We start from the raw sequence: 25,611 nt of genomic DNA on the forward strand, positions 1-25,611 counted from the left end.
ATAATTTCAGAGCACTACCACACTGATTTTTTGAATAAACAAACCGTAAGTATACACTGAATTATAATAAATGCCGGAAATGTGTCATTAAAGTAAATATTATAATATAGAAAATACGCAACCCACAATACACGTCAACAGGCGTTCGGTCTCCGAACGGTCATAGCATCAAACTGCCGTACGCCAAATAAAAACATTTCCTTTCATGATTTCCTATTGTTAGGTGGAATCAGGGCGGCCGTTTACGGAATAAAAATTTGGCATTTTTGTTGGTGTCGAACGAGACGGATCGCGATCAGCTAGGAGAGAGCGTGAGAGAGAAAGAGAAACCAAACTTACGACACATTGCAACTAAATAAAATTGATGGTTGTTGACTTGCACTTATCACGGCTATTTTCACTTTTCGAACGGGCCGGTCGCGCCGAGCTCTTCGCCTATCTCTCGACTCCGAGAATGTTTATTTCTTTCTGCGTTCACTCCACCTCCATTTTATTCTAAAGCGCCAGTTAGTACGAGCACATCCCGAAACGTTACGATCGTTTACGAATTTAACTCTGTGTCGTGACGTCATATAATTAGAGTAAATACAAAGTAGACGATGGTGTTAGCGTGCCGTTTTCAGTGCTCTTGTGATTAAATTCAAGAAAAAAATGGATATAAAAGATGTACAGGTATGAATTTTTCCATGCGGTTGTGTAAAGTGTTTCCGCATATTTTGCCGAAGGTCCGACGATTTTACGTCGCTCGGTTTTTGTTTTATTCGAGTTTTGTTATTGTTAGTATTGCGTTAAGTGGTTTTTAAAATTAATCAAATTATGTCCGTAGATGTATGTCCCACGCAACAATGGTACCTCGATTTGCTTTTGTTCCTTCGCGTTTCGGCCCCGCATACTTTGTTTTTGTTGTTTGTTATGTTTTTTTTCAATTTTAAGAATTGGGAATTTAATGTTGAAAAATTATTTTTACTTTGCATACTTACGGTTTCTGATAACGCAGCAAATTCCACGGACGGGTACGGATGGGAATATGTCGATTTATGCAGCAAATTTATTATTTTAATTTTTTATGATAATTGGATTAATTTATTTTAATGGACTGGCTGATACTGTTGCCTTATTATTTTTGTTTTGTGTTGCAGTTGGTGGGAGGCCCGTGCGGGCAACATGGACCCTACACTTTCTACAAGGCGTTCAAGTACACGAAAAACGGAATGAGGAAAATCATAAACCTAAGCGAGTTTTTCTTTGTGAAAATGTGGCGCGATTCAGACTTATTGTGCATTGGTGAATTGCAGTTATTGTGGATTGATAAAAATAACGAACAGACTTTGACTAGTTTGCGGCTGTACTTTCTTCCGGAAAACACACCGGAGGGTCGTCTGGATCACGGCGAGGTAAGAAAGTTTTATGAAATTTAAAAAGCCACCCTTTTTATCACTTCGTCTCTTTCTATAACGCGCGAGTCTCCGTATATCCGTCTCTCTCCCACACTAATATACAAAGTAATAATTAGATTAGCGACATATAAAATACGCAAGTGCATTTTTCGATAAAAATCCACCATACAACAATAAAGTTGGAACAAGAAAAAGCGGGGAGAAAAAAGTTTTTTAGGATTTGTAATTAGGTACGTCATTTAATTATAAATCAGTTTTTCTTTTTAACTATTTTTAATGTAAATGAAGCCTTGGAAGTCAAATAAGTTCGTATCACCGGTCGTAGGGAGCGGCGGCCGTCCCGGTGTCGTACACCGTGTTAAAAACTACAATTCGGCTTCCGCGTTTTGCCGCCTGCAACTTACGGTGTACCGCACTCATTCGCTGAGGCCGGTTTACGAAGATTATCCCACTCTAGTTTATGTTTCTCTTTCTACTTTATATATGATATTATTTCTATGCTCCAAAACTTATTGTAATTTAAATGCCAATTGGTACCGTACAGATAGATATGTGTATAAAAGACAATATATATATTAAATTTTAAAAAATAATTTACATAGCCAGAACCATATGTATTTTACACGTTTCCTATTTATTTTTCTGGATATTATTTTTGGGCATTACAAGGGAAATGCCGGATATTTTAGCTCATAACGGTTTTTACTACATCGATTTTTTCATGTAAACTAAATGTGTACAGGGTAGATTATAAAGTTTCCAAACGGATTTATTTTTCTCGTTTAAAATTAACTGCTGAGCGATTAAATTTAAATTAAAATAATATTTAGGAAATTATAGAAGGGGGTTTAGAGTGTTTGACAAGCTTGTGGAAAGCAATGAATACTTCAACCTTGTATCTTTTGTATTTAATTAAATAAATCGAAATCAATTTTTGCAAGTAGAATACAATTTCAGTCAGATGTTCGGAAATGTATACCGGGCGAGTCGCTTCATTGTTGGAGTTAAAAATATATGGGAGTTAAAAAACGTGTTTTAGATAAGAATAAAATATGAAATGTATCGAATCGGGCAAATATTTGATTAGAATTTTAGATATACGGAAATATGCGGGATATTTCCGCTCCATAAGGGTCTTTACCCTCATTGATTTTCTTACAAGCCATGTAAAATAAAAGCATATACAGGGTGCGAGCGTAGTTAAACTAATGAAAGTTCACTTTTCGAGCGCGGATTGAATTATTATTAATATATTGTTTGAAGGTGAGCGTTCAAGGTGAATTTTATTGTAAGGAAAATATAACTGGCGAAATTAAACAAGTGTTAAAATTATTTTTAGTATTTAAGGCGCTATTTTTTTAATTCTATTATTCCGTTCATTGATTATAATTGAGAAAGTAATTTTCTTAATCTTTTATGTCGTATTTATTAGTTGATAAGGTTTTGAGTTACAGAGTAATTATAGATATTTCCGATGTTGTTATCTGATGTGAATTTTTTTAGATACTAGTTCACAATTTTATATTTACTATTCATTTACTAGAGTAGACGGTAAGTTGGTAACGGTCCCTGTTTCAGCTGTGAGCATATAAAGTAAATTCGTATACAGGGGGCATAAAAAAATTGTAAATATTTTATTCTTTACAATATTCTTTAAATAATTATATTATTATCCTTAAAGTTAAAATATTGTTTCACTTATAGAGTGAATTATTTTTGATTTTAAATAAGAAAAGAATATAAATGGCATTGAATCCGACAAATTTGATTATACTTTTAGATTAAATTAATTCAACAGGATATACGCCATTAGTAGCGATGAAATAATACAATTTTGATAGATCTGAGCAGATCTGATTTTATAATATTTTAATTCGATTAAATTTTTACTTCTACTTGTTGAGTGGTAGGGCGTGTAAAGAGAGAATATAGAATAATTAACAATAGGTTATTAGTAAAAAAAATATTCTTTATTAAAAAGTATTATAATTTCTTCTGACTGTAAAGTTAATTATAATGAATTAATTACTATATTATTGCAAATTATTTTAAATCTAAAATTTATATAAAAAATGTTCTTAAAGTTAATTCAAGATGACTCTATGCACATTTATATTGTTTTGCGTAATATAAAAATGTTAACTGTATTTCGTTGACATATCATAAAATATGATAATAATGATGAAATAATGTGGTATTTCGAATAAAGTCCTCGATGCTGAATAGAACCGAGCGTGTATCGATTTTTTAACGGAAACTTATTTGCTTTATTTTATATTTAGAAACCATTTCAAAATAAAATTATTACATATAACATTGTGAAATATGTTTTCGTTTTTTATTCGTTATTCTTCTCGTCAAGTAAGACACAAATCTTCTTTGAATATAATTTTAAGTATGTATTTTCGTTATCTAAATATTTAAAAGCTTTTTTTTTCTTTGGGAAGCCATATTAATATTTTATTTATCGAGATCACACTAGAATTGCAAAATGTTTGATTATTTCTTTCATTCTAATTCTACATTTCTAATTTAAATCGTACATTTGATCGTTTAAAAGGCACATCTAATCTTTAATTTCTTTATATATATATGTATATATATATATATATATATATATTAATATAACAAATATCTCAAAAATTAATCATATATTAAGTGGTAGTATATCCACTTAAATTTGCGATTCATTGGTAATATATTGATAATTGATATAGATTAGACATTTTTAAAATGAATCTATTTGATAGTTATATAACTTTTTGAAAATTTTATTAATTTTATTAACATTTTGAATATTTTAATGACTGTATTATTTTATATACATGATATTATTTTATATTTTATATACCGTAATTTGAGATCTTATTACTTTGATTTATGAAAATTTTATACAATATTATAATTAAAGCTGATTGTGAATTTATTTTAAATAATTATAACACTGAATTAATTAATCTTAAAGTTATTAAGTTTGAACTAAATTATTAGTTTTATTTTAAATTTGCCTTATGTAGTAAAATATTTCTTCCAAAATAATGAATAAATAAATATCGTCAACAATGTACTATTTTAAGGATGTTTCTTTAGAAAACTAATAATGGAGCCTTTATTATTGTTTCATTATTATATTATTGTCAACATTATACATTAACTTTTTATATTTTGATAATTAGTATAGCTTGGAATTCTTAAAACGAGTTTCCCTGATAGAAAACTGTTAATAGTTGGACTTTAACATCATTAAATTTTAATATAAAACCAATAGTTTTAGTTACTTTTTTTTTCAATGATACGTTGAATTAAATGATGGTACGTTGAAATTAAATTAATTTTGATTATGAAATGGACAGGTACTGTCAACTAATAACGATATAAATCGGAATTATACTGTATTAATTATAATGTGTTATTTAGTAATTGGAATATTGTACGGGATGTTTCCTACAATAATGATAGTTATTTTTGTTGTTAATAGAAAGAAATAGGTCTTACCTATGCGTAATTATTTAAATATCCTGATCCTGAAGCATGTTCTGAGAATTGAGATTTCTGATAGATATGAATGCAGAAATTGATTCAATAATCATATGTCTCGACAGACAAAAAGCTAGTCATGCCCACTAATCCCCCCCTGTGCGGAATAATTGTTCACGCGGAAAACAGATGCCTCCTGTGTTAGGACGACAAAAAAGCCGTTTACTCCATAATACTCTAAATTTTTTAATAATTTTGCTTTACAATTTTTTTAATTTTGGCTCGTTTCTAAGAATTCAGATTATATCGATTATAGTATAGACTAGGAATATTACCTTAACTTATCATATTCATTAAGAGTATTATTAGTAAGTATTTCGTTAAATCACTTATCAAGTTTATATTTATATTATCTTTGATCTTATCTTCAACGGTTTATATTTTGTTATAGTAATTTTTTGGAACTTTCTTAGATTATGTAGGTCTTTTCTGTATAATATGTGCAGGGCTTGGTAGCCACATGTCAATGAAACAGGAAGGTTCTTCTACTTCTATGATAGTCGTGGATTCGAATCCTGCCTGGGCATAGTTGTACAATTATGTTTATGAATTATTTTGGCATGTTAACTGTTTAATTATGATAATATACAAAGTTTTCATTTTCAACTTACCTTTGTTGTTATATAAATATATATAATAAAATATATTCTTTGTTCAAAAAATAGTGACAAGATCACGTGCCTCTTTTGAGTTTAGTTTCCGATTGAGCTGGATAACATGGGACCTTTGCGAGATCTCGTCAGTCGGTAATCTTGATTGCCAATAATTGATTTCTCACAATTAGGGTATATTCAGCTAATGATACCAAAATTATATTTTAGTAGATACAAATTATAGGTTTTTTGTTTTATTAATAATATATCAAATATTTGGGTAATCTGAAATTGCATTTAATTTAATTAATTGATTAACCTCATAATTTTTAAGCTAATTGATATAATCACATTTAGAGTATGAACATTATTAATGCTTATAGTATTATAGTAGTATTTATATATAATATAAACACTTTTTCAATTCAAACAAATGACTATTAAATATAATGGATACTATAAAATTTGTAAATTATATATTTGATATAATGGGAAATAATATGAGTGTGATGTAAAAGGAATAATAGAAATATTGATAGTAGTAAATTTAATTGCTAAAAGTAAATGTTAATTCATTTGTACTTTATCCAGCTAATGCAGTAATAATTAAATTGTTTATGTTTATGGGTTTAAGTAATTCATTAATTATTTCTGAATTAACCATTTCAAATTAATCACGGGAATACACCAAGTATATCCATATGTTTTTGTTAAATTACAGAAATTATTAATCAATGTAAATTTATTTTTATTGTTATTTAAACATATATTTCAACGATACAACATTGTGCAATAATACTGGGTTTTCATTGGCGTATTGATTTCACCGTGTTGTAAACAATGTGAATTATTATATACGTAAATAATTTATTTTAAATAATAATATTGTAAGCGCGCTGATGCTACATTTTTGTTTTATTTCATCGAAAACTATTTGATACTTTATAAAATATTTTATTTAATTTGGTTTTGAAATGATGATAAGCGAGTTTGTTTTGTAACATAACTTTTTCGGTGTATGCGACTGAATATTTTATCAATTTGTATGTGATAAAATGAGATAATGTTGGAACCTAGTTTAGAACAATCGGTTTTATGTTAATTAATATTAAATTTTAAGCGTATGTTTCTTTAAAATTTGTATTTTAAAAATCTGCTTATAACGAAAACTATTAAGTTAACAAAGATAAAAATGTCGTACAGAGAAAACAAATAATTCAGCATTCTCTGAAAACTAACTGGCTTAATTTTTGTTTTTTTAATTCTTTGAAGTAAGTCTGTAAATAAGTAGTAATCACTATGGATCAGATCTGACAACTATCGTTGATGACTATTTTCTTACCATTGTTCATGTATGTCTTTACGCTTCATCTTATTATTTAAAGCATCAAATTCAAAAATGTTTATTATGTTTTATATTTAGTGGAATAATTTTTATTTATATTAATTCATCTAATTGATGGTGATATTTTAAATTTATGCATTGATACATTAAGACACGCACACGGTCTGAAGATGTAGGAAGCATGTTAAAGCTTTTACAAACACTCATTCAATTACAAACAATTGTAGTGATTGTTTTACATTACAAGTATTGATCATTTTAATGCTCAACTGCAAAATGTTTATTATCTTTTTGACTTTTTTTAAGGACATCTTATATATCTTATATCAATTAAATTTCTCGATATAAAGAGGACGAACATGTCTGTTGTTTTGGTATGTCAAGTTTGCTGAAATAAATCTGCCGAATCAACGTTTTTAGTCAGATTAGTTATAAAAATAAGTTTTTTTTATAAAAATGTTTTAAATGAATATTTAGTACATCATTTTGATCTAGTTAGTATCAAAGTAAAGTATTAATTATTTTAACAATTATCTTAAACATGATTAAATATAGGAAATTTTATTCTAATATGTAACGTTTGTAATGTTTTTTATTTTAATATAAGGGTTGGTTTACCCATTTTATTTAAGAATTCCTGCTTCAAATTGTACTAAAAATTAGTTTAACTAGAAGTACGTACTAGAAATAATTTAAAACAATTCTTGCATTGTTGACTGTTGTAGCAAGAAATATGTTTGGAGCGTATATCAATATGTAATGATGAAGCATAATATATGTATATAAATATGCATGTAATGCATAATTCGTACATGTTTAATTGCGAAAAATATATTATCATTAACCTCAAATTAAAATATTTTAATTATTATTTTATTTATTCTCTGGACAGAAAATTTAATGTTTGTTTAATAACATCTTTTTTTTTGCTTCATTGAAATATTAAAGATCATTAAATCAATGTAATCAATTAATTAGAAAATTCTCATATTGTGAAATTTTCAATTGAAGCATTTATTTTTAAATGATTCTGTTCCCAATCGTATGGTCATTTTGTTTAAAAAGCACTTTAAATTTTAAGACATTATGTGTAATATATCAAAGTATAAAATGTAAATAGTTAGAAACGACGAGGAATGGATAAATAATTTAAAAGTTTATGGACGGTCGGTCTAATCTATGTGCCGGTTAAAAACTTTCACTTAAAATAAAGGTAAATGAAACGATTTATAAATATTCTTGTCTTTCGGTAATTGCGTTTCTTCACCGAGAAATACATTAACTTTCTGGGACAAATTTTTGACCCAATCTTAAAAGTTTCCGTTGGTAAATGTCGAGTTCTTGGAATTGACCAACGGGGGATAATACCAACATTCTACCTGTGCTTCTTTTAAATCGTAAATAAATAGATATAAATCCCTATTAATATTATTCATTATTTCAATTAATTTAATTTTTCCGCTTTGAATACGTTTTACCAAATTTTGTTGTTGTTTTCTCTTATTTTCTTACTTATATACTATTGAAATATAGACCACGATCTATCTATATTTCTATTATATGTCTTAATTATAATATTTTGTGAACAAGAATCATTGAAGTATAATGTCCAAGTATCATTATGGATGTTATTATTTAAGATGTTATTAAGTTATTTTTAAATAATTCTGTGAATATTTTTAGGTTATATTTCATTTTACATCAATATTAATTTTTTCCGTCTTTTAATTTTTTACACATAATCTTCAAAAGGGCGTTTCAAGTACTTTTAACTTAATGAGGATTTAAAAATTAAATCCTTAATTGTTGGCTGCACTTTTTCTGAATTTTTTTTCATTATTCATATTAACTTTATCCATGAAGCCAACACAATGATTCGCGTCATTACTTTTTTAGTCACATATTGTTGTCATTTTCTATTATTGAGCTATTGCTGAAGAGAACTTATCTATTTCTATCTGTATGTGTATTCCTCACCTACACATTTTTTCAATTGAAGGTTTCAAGAATCGTGACACACATCGTTAATGACTATACTTACCATCCAACCCGGGGGTTAGAAGGTCTTTCCTTAATACTTTTTCTATTATATTTATTCAAATTATTGTTTTCTTCAGCAGCAGATTTAGAGTTTTGGTTTTGGGGATATTGAGAGTTTGAGTCTGGATCCGTCACTGGGTTTCTTCCTATATTCATCATTATGATATTTTCCTGTACAATGGTATACGTGGTATAAATATCAGGATGTTTCCGTAGACCCTCATATCTTGTGTCATAATATGTCATGCCGATAATAATATAACTAAAACCAGCTTGGTAGACGTAGTGGCTAAGGCGATGGCGACTGTTCTTTTACTACTGTGATAGTCGAGGGTTCGAATCCCGCAGGATACGTCTCTATCTGATCCCAGTCACGCCGGTAAATAGGATGGGTAAGACCGGATGTCTTATGGAATTGACACTACGTAGCTAATAGTTTAACGCTGAAGACCGTAGTTCAGAGCCCACGTTAAGCAATTGTTCCTATTCTGATAAACCCTGATTGGTAAAAAAGGGACGTTAAAATATAATTGAAATTAATATACCTAAAATGAACATATTAGAGTTTTTACAAAATAGCTATTTAATTTGTTTTTAAGTTATTTGGATTTAATTTTTTAACATTACATATATTTTGTTTATATCAAGCAGACCCATTCTTTACTTTTTTACGTCATCTAATTATATTGGTCGAGTGTCTGAGAGCTGGATACAATTTATTAAATGTATTCTACTAAAAATATCCTATTATGTACGATATATTAATTAAGGCCTTTACTAATTTATTAACGACATCATCAATTCGAAATGGAGAATCAATAGTTTCATTATTAGTATCAAATTAATTAAATGTTGGTTATTAATTCGTATAATTTAAAGCACAAGTAAATTAATTAAATTATTTTAAAAGTATTTCTGTTATATGATGTTTGTAGGCTTTTGTTATATTAAAGTTTTTAGAAATTTTCTCTATTATTTAATTTTGGTAATTATATTGTCGTTTATTAGAAGATATTATTAAAATGATATGAAATGATGCAGATATTTTTCAATTTTAAAGTTGGCAAAGTTTCTGTCAAAAAACACCAGTTGATAAAACAATTATATGGACAATTCTAGAGCTTGTCTAATATTAATTACACTTAAACACCCGTTCTACATACTTTATTTTATACAAATATATGTTTTTTTAGTGTTTAATTGAATGGAGAGGAGAGAATAATTTGTAGAATAATGCCTTTTGTTGTATTTTCAAAAAAATCTGTTTATTTTTTATTTTTAAATAATGATAGTAAACAATTAGGGCAACTCTAAAACAATAATAAATAAACCATGTTTTAGGTCCGGAACTGTAACTTAATTGACTGTATTCAATCTGTTATTCCTTCAAAATTTTGTGCTGTTACTTTTTCAATCTCTTGTTGGTCTGAATCAGGCTGAATATCTAAATTGGTTCATAATTTATATAAAGTTCTTCTTCGTGACTGCTTAAATATCAGTGGTCAATAGATGTGTTAGGGCATGCCCATCCACCATATTTCTCAGTATATGTATCATAGTTTCTAATCTAAGGATTAAACCATAATTTGGAAAAAATGTATTTAATATAGTATTCATTGATTTTTGGATCGTAGACTTTAGCCCATCAGAAGACAATAATGTTAATTTCATACTTGGAACTTATATTATAATATTTATTATATTATACTTTTTAATATTGTATCATACTTTTTAACCTAAGGATTCGACAAACATTTAGAAAAAAAGAAATTAGTTAATATAATCATTGGTTTTTAGGCTAATTTAAATTATCAATGAATAATTCCAAGTTGTGAATTTCCTTCAAATTACCATAAAAGATCTTTAATCTCGTTTTTCCATGTACTTATTTATTTATTGGTTATTAACGTAAATAAATGCGAGAGCAATACTTTTTTTATATATCCGCATCCACGATATTTCAAAGGATATTCGTGAAATATAAGCCGGAAATCGATATTTAATTTCCGTCGGTACTCTCTGCAGAATTAGCTTCTGTATATTTTGATTTGGAAACTTTAAATCCTCATACATAAATAGTTACGTCGAGTGTTCAGTAGGTTATCAAGCTTCACATTTAATATGTATGGATATTTTTAAAAAAGGCAACCTTCACTGTGTGTTGAGCAAATTTGTCGAATACGTGTCTCTGTATGTAAAATGATATGTCTAAATAAATTTGAAGGCGTTTAAATAGTACTTTACGACTTTTAAATGTCCATAACAATTAACGATCAAGTAAAATAGTTGGTATTGAAAATATTTGTATTTTGTTTATATTTTTGTAGGAATATTTTTACCCAAATATGGGATTTTTTATTACATCTCACATTAGATATAATTAATTTTAATTCAAAAAATAATTTATTACTATTGTTAAAATTAATTTAAGTTCTTGTAGTTCGTTTCAATCTGCTGATTTGTTGTCCTGCTCCTTATCCAGTAGCTATATTGCTTCCACGTTACTTCGAGTTAGTAACCTTATTTCATGTTTTAAGACGAAATCTTGGAAAACTTCTGAGATCCATATGATTTCGAGGTCATTGTGCAGTTCTTTGGTTACTTATTGGTACGTTAAGAAGAACGTCGAAAGAACTTGGCAGCGCGGAATTACTAGTCGGTTTGATGTTTTAGCGCAATCTCGTATTTGCAACCCTTAAGTTCAAATAGGTTTTATAAAAGACTGATTTTGTTTGTATTTCTATGATAAACTCTACCGCTCTACCCGAATTTTCTGGAGTATTTACTGTGATTGCATCCATTATTACATACTACTTTCTCGGTTTACAGTAAATCGATATTATATCTATTTGTATCATCTATTTGTTGACATTAGTACTAATAATTCAACGCCATTTTAACATTTCATCTTCTATAGGAATATAATCAAATTCTAAAGAACATAACATAAGAACATTTATTTTCGCTTCATCATTGAAGTTGACTAAATCGTTCAAATTAGTTGTAGACATGAAGGCGATCCACATGGAGGAATATTAGGATGACTTATAGATAAAAAGGTTTTGTGGCTTTTTTGATTACTATAGATTAACAAAAACCTACCGCCATGACAAACATTTTTTGAGTGAATGCAAAATTTTGTGAATAAAGGTCCGTTTTATCGAAGAACTCTTTGCTTATGAATATTTTGAAAAAATTATGTAATGTAGTGCAATTAAATGTAAATAAAATATGAAGTAAACTTATATTGATGTTGCTTAGTTGGGAAATACTGAGCTATTTTATTTTATTTTAGAAATTCTTAAATAACATCTGTGGCTCTATTTAGTTAATTGCTATTATAACCTTTAAATCATCTGTCTTCAATAGGTACTTTTTATTTTTATTTTTTTAACACCATCTGAGGTTGATAAACGTTGCATATGGCATATTTGTAAATGTTTCATGTTTCATTAATAATGGAATGCTTTTCTTGAATTTTGTGTGCAATTTCCTCTGTAATTAAATAGAACTTGGAATTATTTTGGGATTGACATTTTTCTTAATTTCTTTAAATATTTTCTCCGCATTTCTTGCCACATTTTTTAACTTTGTTGTGAAACCTTTAGTTTGGATGGTTATTCGACAAGCCTTTATTTATTGTTTCTCGCTCGGTCCCATTTATCCTGCCGTGTGATTTAATTGGTTCCCGATTTTGGTATAATTGGTTTCTCCAGTTAAACATATTTCGAATATGTTTTAATATTATTACTATTATGTTTTATTACTGCTTTCTGAACAGTATTGTTCATAGTTACATTCATTCACGGAAATACAAGATAAAATATGGATTACTCGTGTCTTTTTAAGGAGCACGACGAATTAAGTTATATTTATTGTGATTACATAAAGTATTTTCACCAAACGATCTAAAAACGCAGATTATTTATTTTATGACAAAATAGTTGCTACAGTACTCTTTAATTATCTATGACATAAGCAGTAATGAAGATTTCGACGACCATCATAACGAATAAAAGAGAAAGCAACCGAAAAAAGAATTATATTGTTTTTATAAATAAATGAATATTTTTTAGTTTTAACGTTCTGTTTTTGCCATGCGACTTAATTATCAATGTTTACCAATTAGCTTACGTTAATTTAATATCCTTGTGAATGTGTTTTCTCATGTTTAACCATAAAACTTATATATTGTGCTGGTAATAACATATTTAAGGTTTATAAATTAGAGTAAATTAGTTTTCTAGTCTTTGAGTCCTTGCTTCTTTGTTAACATGTCGTTATAGTTACTTCCTGTACGTATTATATACTTTATACAACATATAACGTTGAATAATATTCGTATCGATTGTCTTTAAATAGAAATATAAAATATTTTATTAATGGAATGAGTAGTGAAAATTATGTTAATAAATATATTAAAAAATGCAGACAATTTAATCATACACATTAATTATTAATTAAATATAACTGGTGGCAATACAATTTGTTGTATTTCCATTTTCTATTCTATGTTTGAAAATACATTTAATTAAATTAACTGTTCTGAAAAATTAATTGTCTAAGTACTAGTCTAAACAATACAAAGCACCGTGTATTAAGTCACAGTAAAAGTTTCAAACTTTCAAATTCATCTTCTACATTAACGTTGAGACGTCAGAACCAATTTTTATATGATTCTTTTGAAACTACTTGGATCTTAATGCTAATTAGTTTTGATAATTTGAAAACTTCAAAAATTTGTTCAATAAATACATACCTTTACAAAAATAGCCAATATATTAGTCTTATAAATTAGTTTGTTTTTAAGGATTGTTACCCGTACAATGTATTTTGTCCAAAATATTGTCCATCGATAGCCGCTACTTTTCCCCATCTCACTAGTCGGCCCACTTTTTGGTATCTTCATAAGAACTGAAGCAGTGGTTTGATAGGTTACGACTGATATGTTAGAATAAGTCGTAATCAGAAGTACCGAGGGTAGCATTTCCTATTTTAGAGCTGTCCAGAACGCTCTTTGCCTTCGGTGTTAAAAATCATCATTTTTAGAACGTTGAAACCACTTTTAAAAACTCCATATTCACATGTTGTAATCTATAAAAATTGATTGCTAAAAGCCTCACACAGTATTCGATAACCTTCAACTGTATTTTCCTTCAAATTTAAGTAAAAAAGTAACATTTCCCTCAAATGCTATTTACTCTGTACAAAACCAAGCATTTTCTATGATCTGAAAACATTTTTATCGGCATTTCGACGATATAACATATACTGAAAAGTGATGCTTCAACATGAAGTGAATTACAAATGTACCCGATTCAATTTAATACACATTAGCACCATCTGTTGCAAATTTAATTCACATAATATTATGTAAAACTGTAATGCTGTATTACTATTTTTTAGAAACTTTAAATTTAAAATTTTAGTATATATCAAGCACTGTATCACTTTTATAGATGACTCATCTTAACAAAATATAAATGCGTGACTTTCAAAATATTAACTTTGTTTTGTTACCAATTTAGAACAAATATTTATTGGAATAACAGCAACATAAAATTTAATTTTATATATTTGATTTAAGAGAGTTTTAGTCTCAATATTAACTCAATATTGATTTATAAAATAATATTTAATTTTAACAGGTCAATTGAAAAATCCCCGGCCTACCATAGTAAAATTTTTTTTAATAAACTTCGATACCATTTTTGTAGTACGATTTGACCTTTGCTTCAAAATAGGCCTCGGTTTCGGCAATCATTTCTTCATTCGACGAAAATATCTTCCCAGCGAGCATTATTTTGAGATATGAGAACACGAAATAGTAGCTGGGGGTCAGATCTGGAGAATCGGTGGACGAGGAAGCAATTCGATGCCCAATTCATGGATTTTTGCCATCGTTTTCATTGACTTGTGACACGGTGCATTGTTTTGGTGAAGCAACACTTTCTTTTTCTTCAAATGCGGCCGTTTTTCCGCAATTTCGTCTTTCAAACGGTCCAATAACGTTATGTGATAGTTGCTGTTGGTGGTCCTTCCTTTTTCAAGGTAGTCAATGAAAATTATTCCATTATTCCAAACTCGGGTTTATCATCTTCAAATACTGCTAAGAATCATCAACTCATCGTTGTTTTTGGTCAAAAGTGAGCTCGCGCGGCACCCACTTTGCACAGAGCTTTCTCATACTCAAATATTCGTAAATGATATGATGTACACGTTCAGTTGATATCTTTAGAGTGTCTGCTATTTCATTCAATTTCAATTTACGGTCATTCAAAATCATTTTGTGGATTTTTTAAATATTTTCGTCGGTAACAACCTGTTTTGGGCGTCCACTGCGTTCACGGTCCGTTCGGTTCATCTTACTAAGATATGGATTTACTTCTAGTAGCGTCATCTATGTGTCATTCCGGGGACTTTTCAATTGACCTGTTATGTTTGCACATATTTTAATGGAAATTGATTATTAATTCTCTATTTCAAATAAAGGAAATATAATAATTTTTAAGACATTAATATGAATTATTAAATACTTAAAAAGTGGTTAGTTAGTTCTTATTATTTTAACGATTTTAGATTAGGTATTTTTGCAATTTTATTCGCTATTATGTTCAAATAACGAGAACTACGTGATAAAATTACAAAAAGTTATAAATGAAAATCTGTGAAATTTAATATAAATATATTTATGAAAACAATCTATATATGAATCAAGAAATCAAAGTGTTATATCCGACTATACAGAGCCGGATATGGCAAGCAATTTATTTTAAGCAACTATTGTTCAACAAATACTCGTGAGCCAATACATGTTTTACAACTTAATAAGCATAACAGGATGGGGCATTGATATCTCAGGTACATGTACTATTATAAATATCAATACTCTTTTGTTTACAGTTAAAACTAGAGTGACATGACGGCCATAAATATTTCATCATAGTGATATATATCAATATTTGGTCTAAATGTTTTCTATCTAAAATTAGTTTTCAGCGTTCGTTAACTATATCGCAATAAAATATCTGCTTAATTTTGGTAATTTGATCTAATATATTGCTCACTATCTGAAGCTCCTCTGCATTAATGTTTTTTATTATTTTATTACTTATTAGATTTATTATTGATATGGTTTTAGATATACTACTACGATAACTAAAAGTATAGCTAAACTGTATGAGAACTGTTTTATTCTGTTTTATTGCAGTGAATATAGTGTTATCAGGAAATGAAATAATAATAATTTTTTTCGCCATAATTCTGAACTCCAAACTCTTTTACTTTACAAAATATTATATAAACTTAATAATATAAGACAATCACAAATATTAAACAATTACAAACATAAATTTATGACCATGCCCCAGCAAGATTCGAACCCGCGACTATCGCAACAGTAGGTGGACAGTCCCGTCGCCTTTACCGCTGCACCAACCAAGCTCGAAAATCCTTTATTTGTGAATATTGTGAAATAATTTCTTTCAATATAAGTACTTTGCAATTTTTGTCAGGCAGTAATTATATTATAATTATAAATTATAATAATTTGGAAGCTTATAAATATCTATGTTTATATTAAATGTTTATTTCTAAATATTATTTGTTGAATTAACAATCTTTAACCAGATAATAATCAAGCACACAATAATTGTATAAGACTTAACATTTTCATAATTTCATTTTTATTTATCATTTGGCCAAATTGTTATTTAATTTGTTATAAAATTTTTGTATCTTGGTTAATTTATCGCTGTTTTCCAACGGATGCTCGTATCAACATTAAGCCTAAGACTGCTTACGTGTGATGTCTATTTTTTTTCTTAAAGTGTAATTAACTTTTTGTTATAATATTAATTATGTTACGCGTCATGAAATAAGAGAATATATATGATTAATTTTACTGCACCTTGTCATTTAAAAAAATCTGCAGCTGAAGTACGCAGATTCTTGAACATATTCGGAAGTCTTACATCGAAGGAATCTTTAAGAGGTTCCTCTCAATATTTGTACTGTTAATGCTAGCTTCACACAACGGTTTTAGTGCCTTTTACTCATTATTTCAGATGGTAATTAAAGTCCGGTATGATTTGTTGCAAGGATATTATAAAACGTATTAAATTATACGCTTCATGTCAGTATTTTATTTAGTTTCGTTGAACGCGAATAATTTTCAAAGTATTTTTTTAATTTCGTAACGCAGTCGCTTTTTCAAAAGATATCCCTAAAATATAATCGAGGTAAATCGATATTTAATTTCCGTCTCTGTCCCCTAACTGAAACCGGCTCTTCTATATTTCCAACTTTGAAAGTTCTAGACTACTATATACGTATAGTTATTTTTTTTATTCAGTTTGTAATTGGGTATGCTTTTATTTTTGTTCGATTCAGTGAAGCATAAATGGAACCGTTATAAATTCATGGCATTATCGTTATTTTTAGTAAAATTGTATCGAATGTTATAATATATCTAACAATTATTCTTGTTTTTATATAAAAATATATTAATTAATATGAGGTTTTAGATACGGTAGCCCAAACAATACTAAAATATTAATATAATTTTGTGATATATACAAAAAATTAAATTATCAACAAAACAAATCTAAATTAATATAACTGTTTCGGTTCGGCATGGACTTCAAAGTGATATGTTGGTGGTAGTTAAAATAATATTGTAAATGGATAAATAGCTTTAGGTAGGTATTAAGCTAAATTGTAGAATATAAACTGTAGTATATGGTAGAATATAAAATATGTGTAGTAGATAGGTTAAATTGGTCTTTTTTATGTTTATATAGTTATTACTATTATGTACATATTTTTGTTTTAAAAATCTAAATTTCATTATTTTTTAATTTTTAGTGAGCTCCTTATTTATTTTTTGTCGATTCAGTTTTTCTGTTAAAAATATTTTATTTTCTCAAGTAAGCTTTCACCGATGTTGTAAACATATTATAGCAATATTTTGACTAACAATTTTTTTTATTCGTAATAGTCATTGACTTTTAGTAGTATTTGTTTTTGAATAGAACATGCAAAGTGAAACTTTCCTCAAATTGTACTTTGAAAAATATCACAAGAAAATATTACATCACAATTTAATATAATTACAGTGGATGAGTGGTTAAAACTAATGTAAACTTCATAGATTTATTTTACCAAATTTAATGAATATTTACAGCTACAATTATTTAATTATTTTCTGTTATTTCATGTGAATTATTAATTTCGTATTGTAATTGTATACGCTTATATTTTATTTCAAAGCAATATAATAAATAAATTATATAAATCCTTACGCAATATATATATATATATATATATATATATATATATATATATATATATATATATATATATATATATATATATATATATATATATATATATATATATATATATTTATAATTAATATGAGGTTTTAGATACGGTAGCCCAAACATTACTAAAATATTAATATAATTTTGTGATATATACAAAAAATTAAATTATCAACAAAACAATTCTAAATTAATATATATATATGTCTTAACGAATATAACAAATACACCCAACTGTTACCTTTTCTATTTTTGTACGAAGGTATTGATGGCTATCAGTAGGTTTTAAATGTGCGAGTGGCTTGTTTATGAAGCGGAGCAGGTAGGAATGGCTCGGGTTCTTTGTTAATGCGTTGTAAGTAGTGTTTGTTTAATTGGATAAATGATGCTTGTGGCCAGTTGTGACGAGCTAGGGTTGCTTATTCATCCTTATATATCTTTCTTATCTTGTGGTTTAGTTTTATTGGTTTTAAAATAATATTATTGGTTTTTATATCAGTTAAAATAACCTTTTTTACAATGTGGGTTCACCATTTTCTTGTATTTTTTGTTGTTATATGTTTCTTACCTAATTATAGCAACAAAACGTTTCTCTTCCCAGAAAATATGTATATAATATTTGTGTCATTGATTTTTTGATACATAGCTTATTCCCACGTGGCGTTGATCAACACAATTCATTATCGGAAGGGAGAATGGCAGATAAAAACAGCTGGCACGGTAGGGTAGGACCTTCAACCCTTTTAAGCTTATCTGTATAGGTTTTCATGCATTATATAACCTGTGTCCGAGGTTTGGTTTGTTATATACTCACCTTTCGGCTCAAACATACCAGCTACAATTGATAACGAATCATTTAATATAAAAGACAAATAAAAATATCCTCCTGCTGTTGCGATAGTCGTGGGTTCGAATCCTGCTAGGGCATGGTCGTTATGTTTGTGATTGTTTAACATTTGTGATCGTCTATAGACAAGAGTGCAAAATCCGACAAGGAAAACGGTCCCAGTCGTGTTAGTAACCAAGCTGGGTAAAACCGGATTTCTTCTGGGATGATCTCCTAAGTTGATCACTCGCCAGTCGGTAGGATTAATGCCGAGGACCGCGGTTCAGAGCCTACATTAAACAGTAGGACAAGTCCAGATAAATCCCTAGTAGATAGAAAGGAGACTATATATATGTTATTCCTATTTTTAATATATTTGTTATTATGATTGTTTATAAGTAAGTTTAAACAATAAAAATGTGTATTACAGAAAATTTTTAGCAATTAATTTGTAATTAATATTTATTCTCTATTATTTTTTTACTACTACATTTTACTACTGAATATTAATTATATTATTACTTATATTAATCTCGATTGATATTATTTTAAATTATTGAGAAATTTTTAAGTAACCATTTTAATTTTAAATAATAATTAAATAAATTTGATGAATCCTTCATTCGACGTTATCTTTCTCGAATTTCCATTCTCTTTCCAAAGTGCTCTTCCATTCGTTATCAATATAGCATACGTTATATGATTTGTTGTACAGCAATTAATTTATAAAATGTAATGTAATATACATTAGGTATTAGTATCTATTAAAAATTTTAACAATATTGATAAATATGTTGATTTTGATATTTTTTACTTATTTATATTTTCTATATATATATATATGTTTTGATCAAATAATTTCAAAACATATCTACAGAGTAACGGGACATTATCTTATCATTGTTGATATTTAAAAATTTAGTTATAAAACCAAGCTTAGAATGGACAAGTTGAACAAACAATTTGGTTTTCAAGGTACATATGTCCGCTGTTATCTATAAATTAGAATTTTTAGAAGTTTTGTGCATTGGCGTTTAATACAATCATGTAAAATGAATAGTGGCAATAAATTAGCCGACCTTGATGATTATAACTGATCAAAATTGTTTTCGTTGCCATGAGAATATGTAGTTTTTCTTATTATTGAAATTAATTAACGGGAATTTTATTTAAGACGGAATTGTGGGTGGAACTGGCCATCAAGCTGTCTCTGATCTTGTGTTCTATCATCCTTTTCATTCTTTATATTTAATTTTTAACGATTTGTTTTAACGAACAAATTTTACAAGCAGGAAGCTGTTATAAGAATAAGTGAATCATTATTTATAATGATTACTAGATGTTATGGAATTTGAAACGTGTTACTAGATCAGATTAATCTATATCTTGTAGATTATTTTTTAATGGTTCAGTCAGATTTTGTTCATAATTAGGTATATAAAAAAAAACTGGAAATATAATTATATCTATATTTTAGTTCTTCATCATATATCATTCTAAATCTTAACTGGAAATAAAAGAAAAATATTTCTCTATGTTATGTCTCAGTTTTTCTTTTTAGAAATCTGATTTATTTTAATTTAGTATTTTACATACGTTAAAATGTTGCATTTGTTTTTGGGTTATTTTAACTTAATTAACGAATTGATTTTATCTTAATTATTTTATTTGAATTGTTTAAGAAATGTTTGAAGTACTTTAAAGCTAAGGCGATTCGAGAAATCGAAAATTGTTTGCAATTGTATTTTCTTCTGTATGGTTTCTATGTATGTAATGAAATTGTGAATGTCTTGTAATTCTTAATTATTGATTTGATTTCAGTTTGTTGGTCTTTTGATAGCAATGTATTATGAGAGTGCTAAAAATTCTATGGAAGAAATCACTTGTTATCCTTAATTGTCATTAAAAGAATGAATGAATCTTTAATGGGTCACTCATTCAGATAAATTGCGTCTTTATAATGACTTCTCAATTTCATAATTGAATTAATTTAAGTATTAACTATATTTTTTTAGACTTCAAAGTGTTTCTTGCTATATTTTGATTTTGATAGTGTTCTGTCTACTGACAATTTAATGCGTTTCAGACAAGTTTATCTAATTTAGAACAGATTCCTATGAATTGCTAATTTTGAGTAAACATAAGATTAAATTATTTATCTTCTAATTAAGTATAATTAAATAAGGCAACGACATTTTGATCTATGATTAGTCTGAATGAAGCAATTTTTAACCGACTTCAAAAAAGGAGGTTCTATGTTCGTTCTATTGTTGGTAGTTCCAAGAGGTGGTCCCATTGGAACCAAGTCAGGATCTGATGGTGGAAATCGAGGGAAACCCTCAAATTTCAAAGGCACGTACAAAGTTTTCGTACATTTTTTATCTAAAATAATCAGATATTTATATATAATGTTGTTACTGAACTGATGTGACGAAAGACCGGAAGTCGTTCAGTACAAAAGACGTTCAGTTTGCTTTTTAAGCACTAATCACCATATGGAAATTCGTAGAAATATTGCAGGTAAATGCTTCTATTGTGTAGTGGTTAGAGCCTTCAGCTCACACGCGGAGGTCGTGAGTTCGGTTTCCGTTCTGATTAGTTTGATGTCGATGCCGAGCCTCAACAACACAAAAATAATAATATAATTTTGTGACTTATAAACAAAACTAAATTAAGAACAAAAGAAATCTAATTTGTTGCTTGTATCGACTTCATAGTGTTCAGTTGGTAGTAGTTAAAATAATATTTTAAATAAATAAATAGGTGTAGGTAGGTATTAAACTATATTGTGTATATATAGTAGAATAAAAATACGTGTAATAGATAGGTTCAAGGTTTAAGATTTTTGTTTATTTTTATTTAGATATTACAACGATTGTACATATTTTATTTTGAAACGTTTTTTTTTTGTGTTAAAAATCTAAGTTTGATTATTTTTAAATTTGGTGAGTCTATTTAATTTTTTTGTTAAACATATTTTTTGAATAAAAATTCAGGTCTAGATAAATTACTTTCAAGTTCAAATTATGACTACAGACACACAGAGATTTTTTTATTTTAATTTTAATATTTAGTTTCTTTTAAAAAGTTATGGCTCATATTTTAAGATGTTATCTTGAACATTTAACTGCAATTTAACTTTTATAAGAACTATAAAGTAGAAGCTACAAAGTATTTATATATTCATTGAGTAAGCTCGGGTCTTAATCTGCATGTCGAGCATTTACTGTATTCAGTACAGACTAATATATACATATCGTAAAGCAGAGAATGTTGTAAACAGTCTTATGGATTCTCAATGTACGTAACATCGGCAACAGTTAATAGAAAAATTACATTACATTTGAAATAACACCTGGAATATATATTAGGCTTTTTATTATCTCAATGCAAAAATAATTCATATTCTAGCATGTAAAAAATTTAAAATTCAAATGCATATAAATAAATTAAACTTTTATATAGAATATCAGATTTTAATAATGTTTTATTATCAGTAAAATAAAATATATGTGTTTAAATTTCTTATCTAAAAATTAATATTGACTTAAATTGGCAATTTCTTAGGTTGTTGTATGTTCTTTTTCATGATTTTTGGAAATCCTGATAATATGAAAAATATATTTGTACTGGTTTTACAAAATCAACGTTGTGAAATAAACTATATTTGTACTAAAAATATATTTTTAACTGTTAGTCATTTGATTAAATAATATAAAACACAAGATTTGATTGTATAAAAGTATTTTAAGGTCTTTTTTATTATCACGGTTACGGTTAGTTTTATTAGGACATTACTATAATTTTAAATAAGAATATACTGGAAATGTTGTGTTATAGTAAAATAATTAAGGACATTAAATATCATGTATGTAAATCATATTCCCTTCAGTCCATTATTACAAAAATAAAATCCATTTTCGTAACATTTCATATGAATATGTTATGTAATAACTACCTGACGAGTCAACGAATGAGACGGGTTGGTCTGTTTTTACCCTCGGTGTCACTTTGTATCTCCATTCAACTAGTCGCCACTTCTTTTCTTGAATACATCAGTTTTTAAGTAATATATAATTTTAATTAATATATAAGTAATTTGGTTTGTGAAAACTTATTTCCTAATTGTGCGTTGTTATTGCCCTAAATTTAATACAATAATTTCTAAAAGTATTTCTTATTTTCTACTTCAATGTAATATTTACAAAATATATTGAGAAATACAATTGGTTGTATTAAAAAATTTCAGTTACCATTTGCTTGTAACAAATAACAAGAAACATTTCATTTCAATTATAGTTTCACAATTTACTTCCGTAAAAGAATTCAACTTCTTGATCTCTTTGGTGTTGTACACCCTCTTTGTCTGTCTGAAGTTGAAAGTGCAGATTCATCCGTTACTATGTAATCTATAGAGAAACACATGTTTGTATTATTGTCATTTATGGCAAATTTATATGAATACATTCGTTCTAAGGAACATAAAAAACAAAATAAATAATTTTCCCCAAGCCGGCTTGGTTGGCGCAGTGGTAAATGCGACAGGAAGGCCCTCCTACTGTTGCGATAGTTGCGAGTTCGAAGCCTGCTGGGGCATGGTCGTAAATTTATGTTTGTGATTGTTTAACATTTGTAATTGTCCTTAGTCAAGAGTGTAAAATCCGACAAGGAAAATTATCCCAATCATGCCAGTAACCAGGCTGGGTAAGACCGGATGTCTTCTGGGATGATTTCTAAGTTGGTCACTCGCCAGTCGCTAGGCTTAATGCCGAGGACCGTCGTTAATGCCGAGGCTCACGTTAAACTGCAGGTCCAGTCCAGATAAACCTTCGTTAGTAATAAGGAGACTTTAAGATATATATATTTATATTATATAATTCCCCAATACGTTATTATATCATTTTTATTCACATTATATCATATCATAATAACAATCACTGAAAACAAAACTTTTTTAATGCGTTTAAATTTCTAAATATTTTATTTAAAATTGACAACAGATTAAAACGAATATCGGTTGGATCTGGTTATTTTTACGTTTTGATTAATAATAATAAGAAAAAAACATAATAACGTCTAAAATATTTTTAGCAATGTATTACCATAACTTGTTTGGTTCAATACAGTAGACCGTCATTTTATAGGACAGTCATTTTTGCATGCTAATTATTAATAAATTAATGTTTTTGTTTTTTTCGTTTTTTCGTTTTTTACATCTTCAGGACGACAAAATTTAATTATTTATCTTGTTCTGTATGACATCAAGCATTTTACGAACGCGATAAATAAACTTCAAATATAAAAGCCTAACTTTTATAAACCGAAATAGGTTGCATTTGACATATTCATGTATGTATTATTATATTTTTAAGGTTGGTGAAAGTAGAACAATGCTATTTGCAAATTGTAGGAGGTTGGTACCTGTATTAATTAAACATATATTTTATGAGGTAAATTAAAAAGGGTTTTATGTTATCGAACTTTGTTGCACATATATTTTATTGATTGTAATTACTGTATAATTTATCAATTGATTAATTAAAACTAATTTATTTATAATACTAATAAAGAGTTGTTATGTTATTGTCATATATATTGGTGTGAAATTTGTTTCTGTTTTTGGTTTAAAAAAGTAGTTAAATATTTTTTATTTAATTAATAAAAAGGTAAGTGAAAGTAGAACGATGGTATTTACAACTTGTAGAAATGTTTGCACGGGTGTTACCATAAAGAAATCATACAAATTAAAAATGATTTAAGTTTACTAAAGTATAGTTAGAACCTATTTATCATATATACGCAATTAATATGTCGTTTGTTAATTGTTAATATAAACTGGTGATTTTATATTAATTAATTTACACTTGTCAAAAAGAAATTTTAAAATAATTTTGATACTGTTTTTTTTATTAATTAATAAAATGACAGTGATTTCAATTGTATATAGCTGAGGAAATATTATGTAGTAATTTATACTGGTTTAGTTTTAACGGCGTTACATTTAACATTGAGCTACCACGAATAGTCTATTAAATTATGTTTTTACACCAATTGCTTCCATTTATTGTAATAGCTGAGCGAATTACAGATCCGTATTGACAAAATTTAAAAAAAACATGCATATTTATTAATTGACATAAAGGTAAAGTTATGCCTATTGTTTTTTGACATTATAACAGGTCAATTGTAAAATCCCCGACCTAACACATAGATGGCGCTACTAGAATTAAATCCATATGTTTTTTAGTTAGCCCTAACCCTCAAAAGCAGCGTGTATAAATTTGACAGCTGTCAGATCATTATTTTGTGAATTATAGCATTTTGAGTGAAGCAACTTTTGTTACTGTGAAAAAATTGGATAAAAAGGAGTTTCGCGTGTTGATAAAATATTGCTTTTTGAACGGAAAATTACAGTTGAAGCAAAAACTTTGCTTGATGCCGAGTTTCCGGACACTGCCTCAGGAAAATCAACCATCAAGGATTGGTATGCTAAGTTTATATGCGTGGTGAAATGAGCACCGAAGACGGTGAACATAGTGGACGCCCAAAA

General features: G+C 27.8%; 1 protein-coding gene across 1 annotated transcript in view; it reads left to right on the forward strand.

The window, feature by feature from the left end:
- Nucleotides 1–205: 205 nt before the first annotated feature.
- Nucleotides 206–25,611, forward strand: part of LOC143191209 (uncharacterized) — a 363,463-nt gene continuing 338,057 nt past the window's right edge. Inside the window, exons 1-2 of the mRNA XM_076396072.1 lie at nucleotides 206–672; nucleotides 1,140–1,394. Coding sequence (XP_076252187.1) covers nucleotides 652–672; nucleotides 1,140–1,394 — 276 coding nt within the window. The 5' untranslated portion in view covers nucleotides 206–651. The remainder of the gene's footprint in view (nucleotides 673–1,139; nucleotides 1,395–25,611) is intronic.

The sequence above is a fragment of the Rhynchophorus ferrugineus genome, unplaced genomic scaffold (genome assembly GCF_030347505.1).
Source record: "Rhynchophorus ferrugineus isolate W39M unplaced genomic scaffold, kcgeb_rfMv2 rfM2, whole genome shotgun sequence".
In the NCBI taxonomy this organism is placed as follows: Eukaryota; Metazoa; Arthropoda; class Insecta; order Coleoptera; family Curculionidae; genus Rhynchophorus; species Rhynchophorus ferrugineus.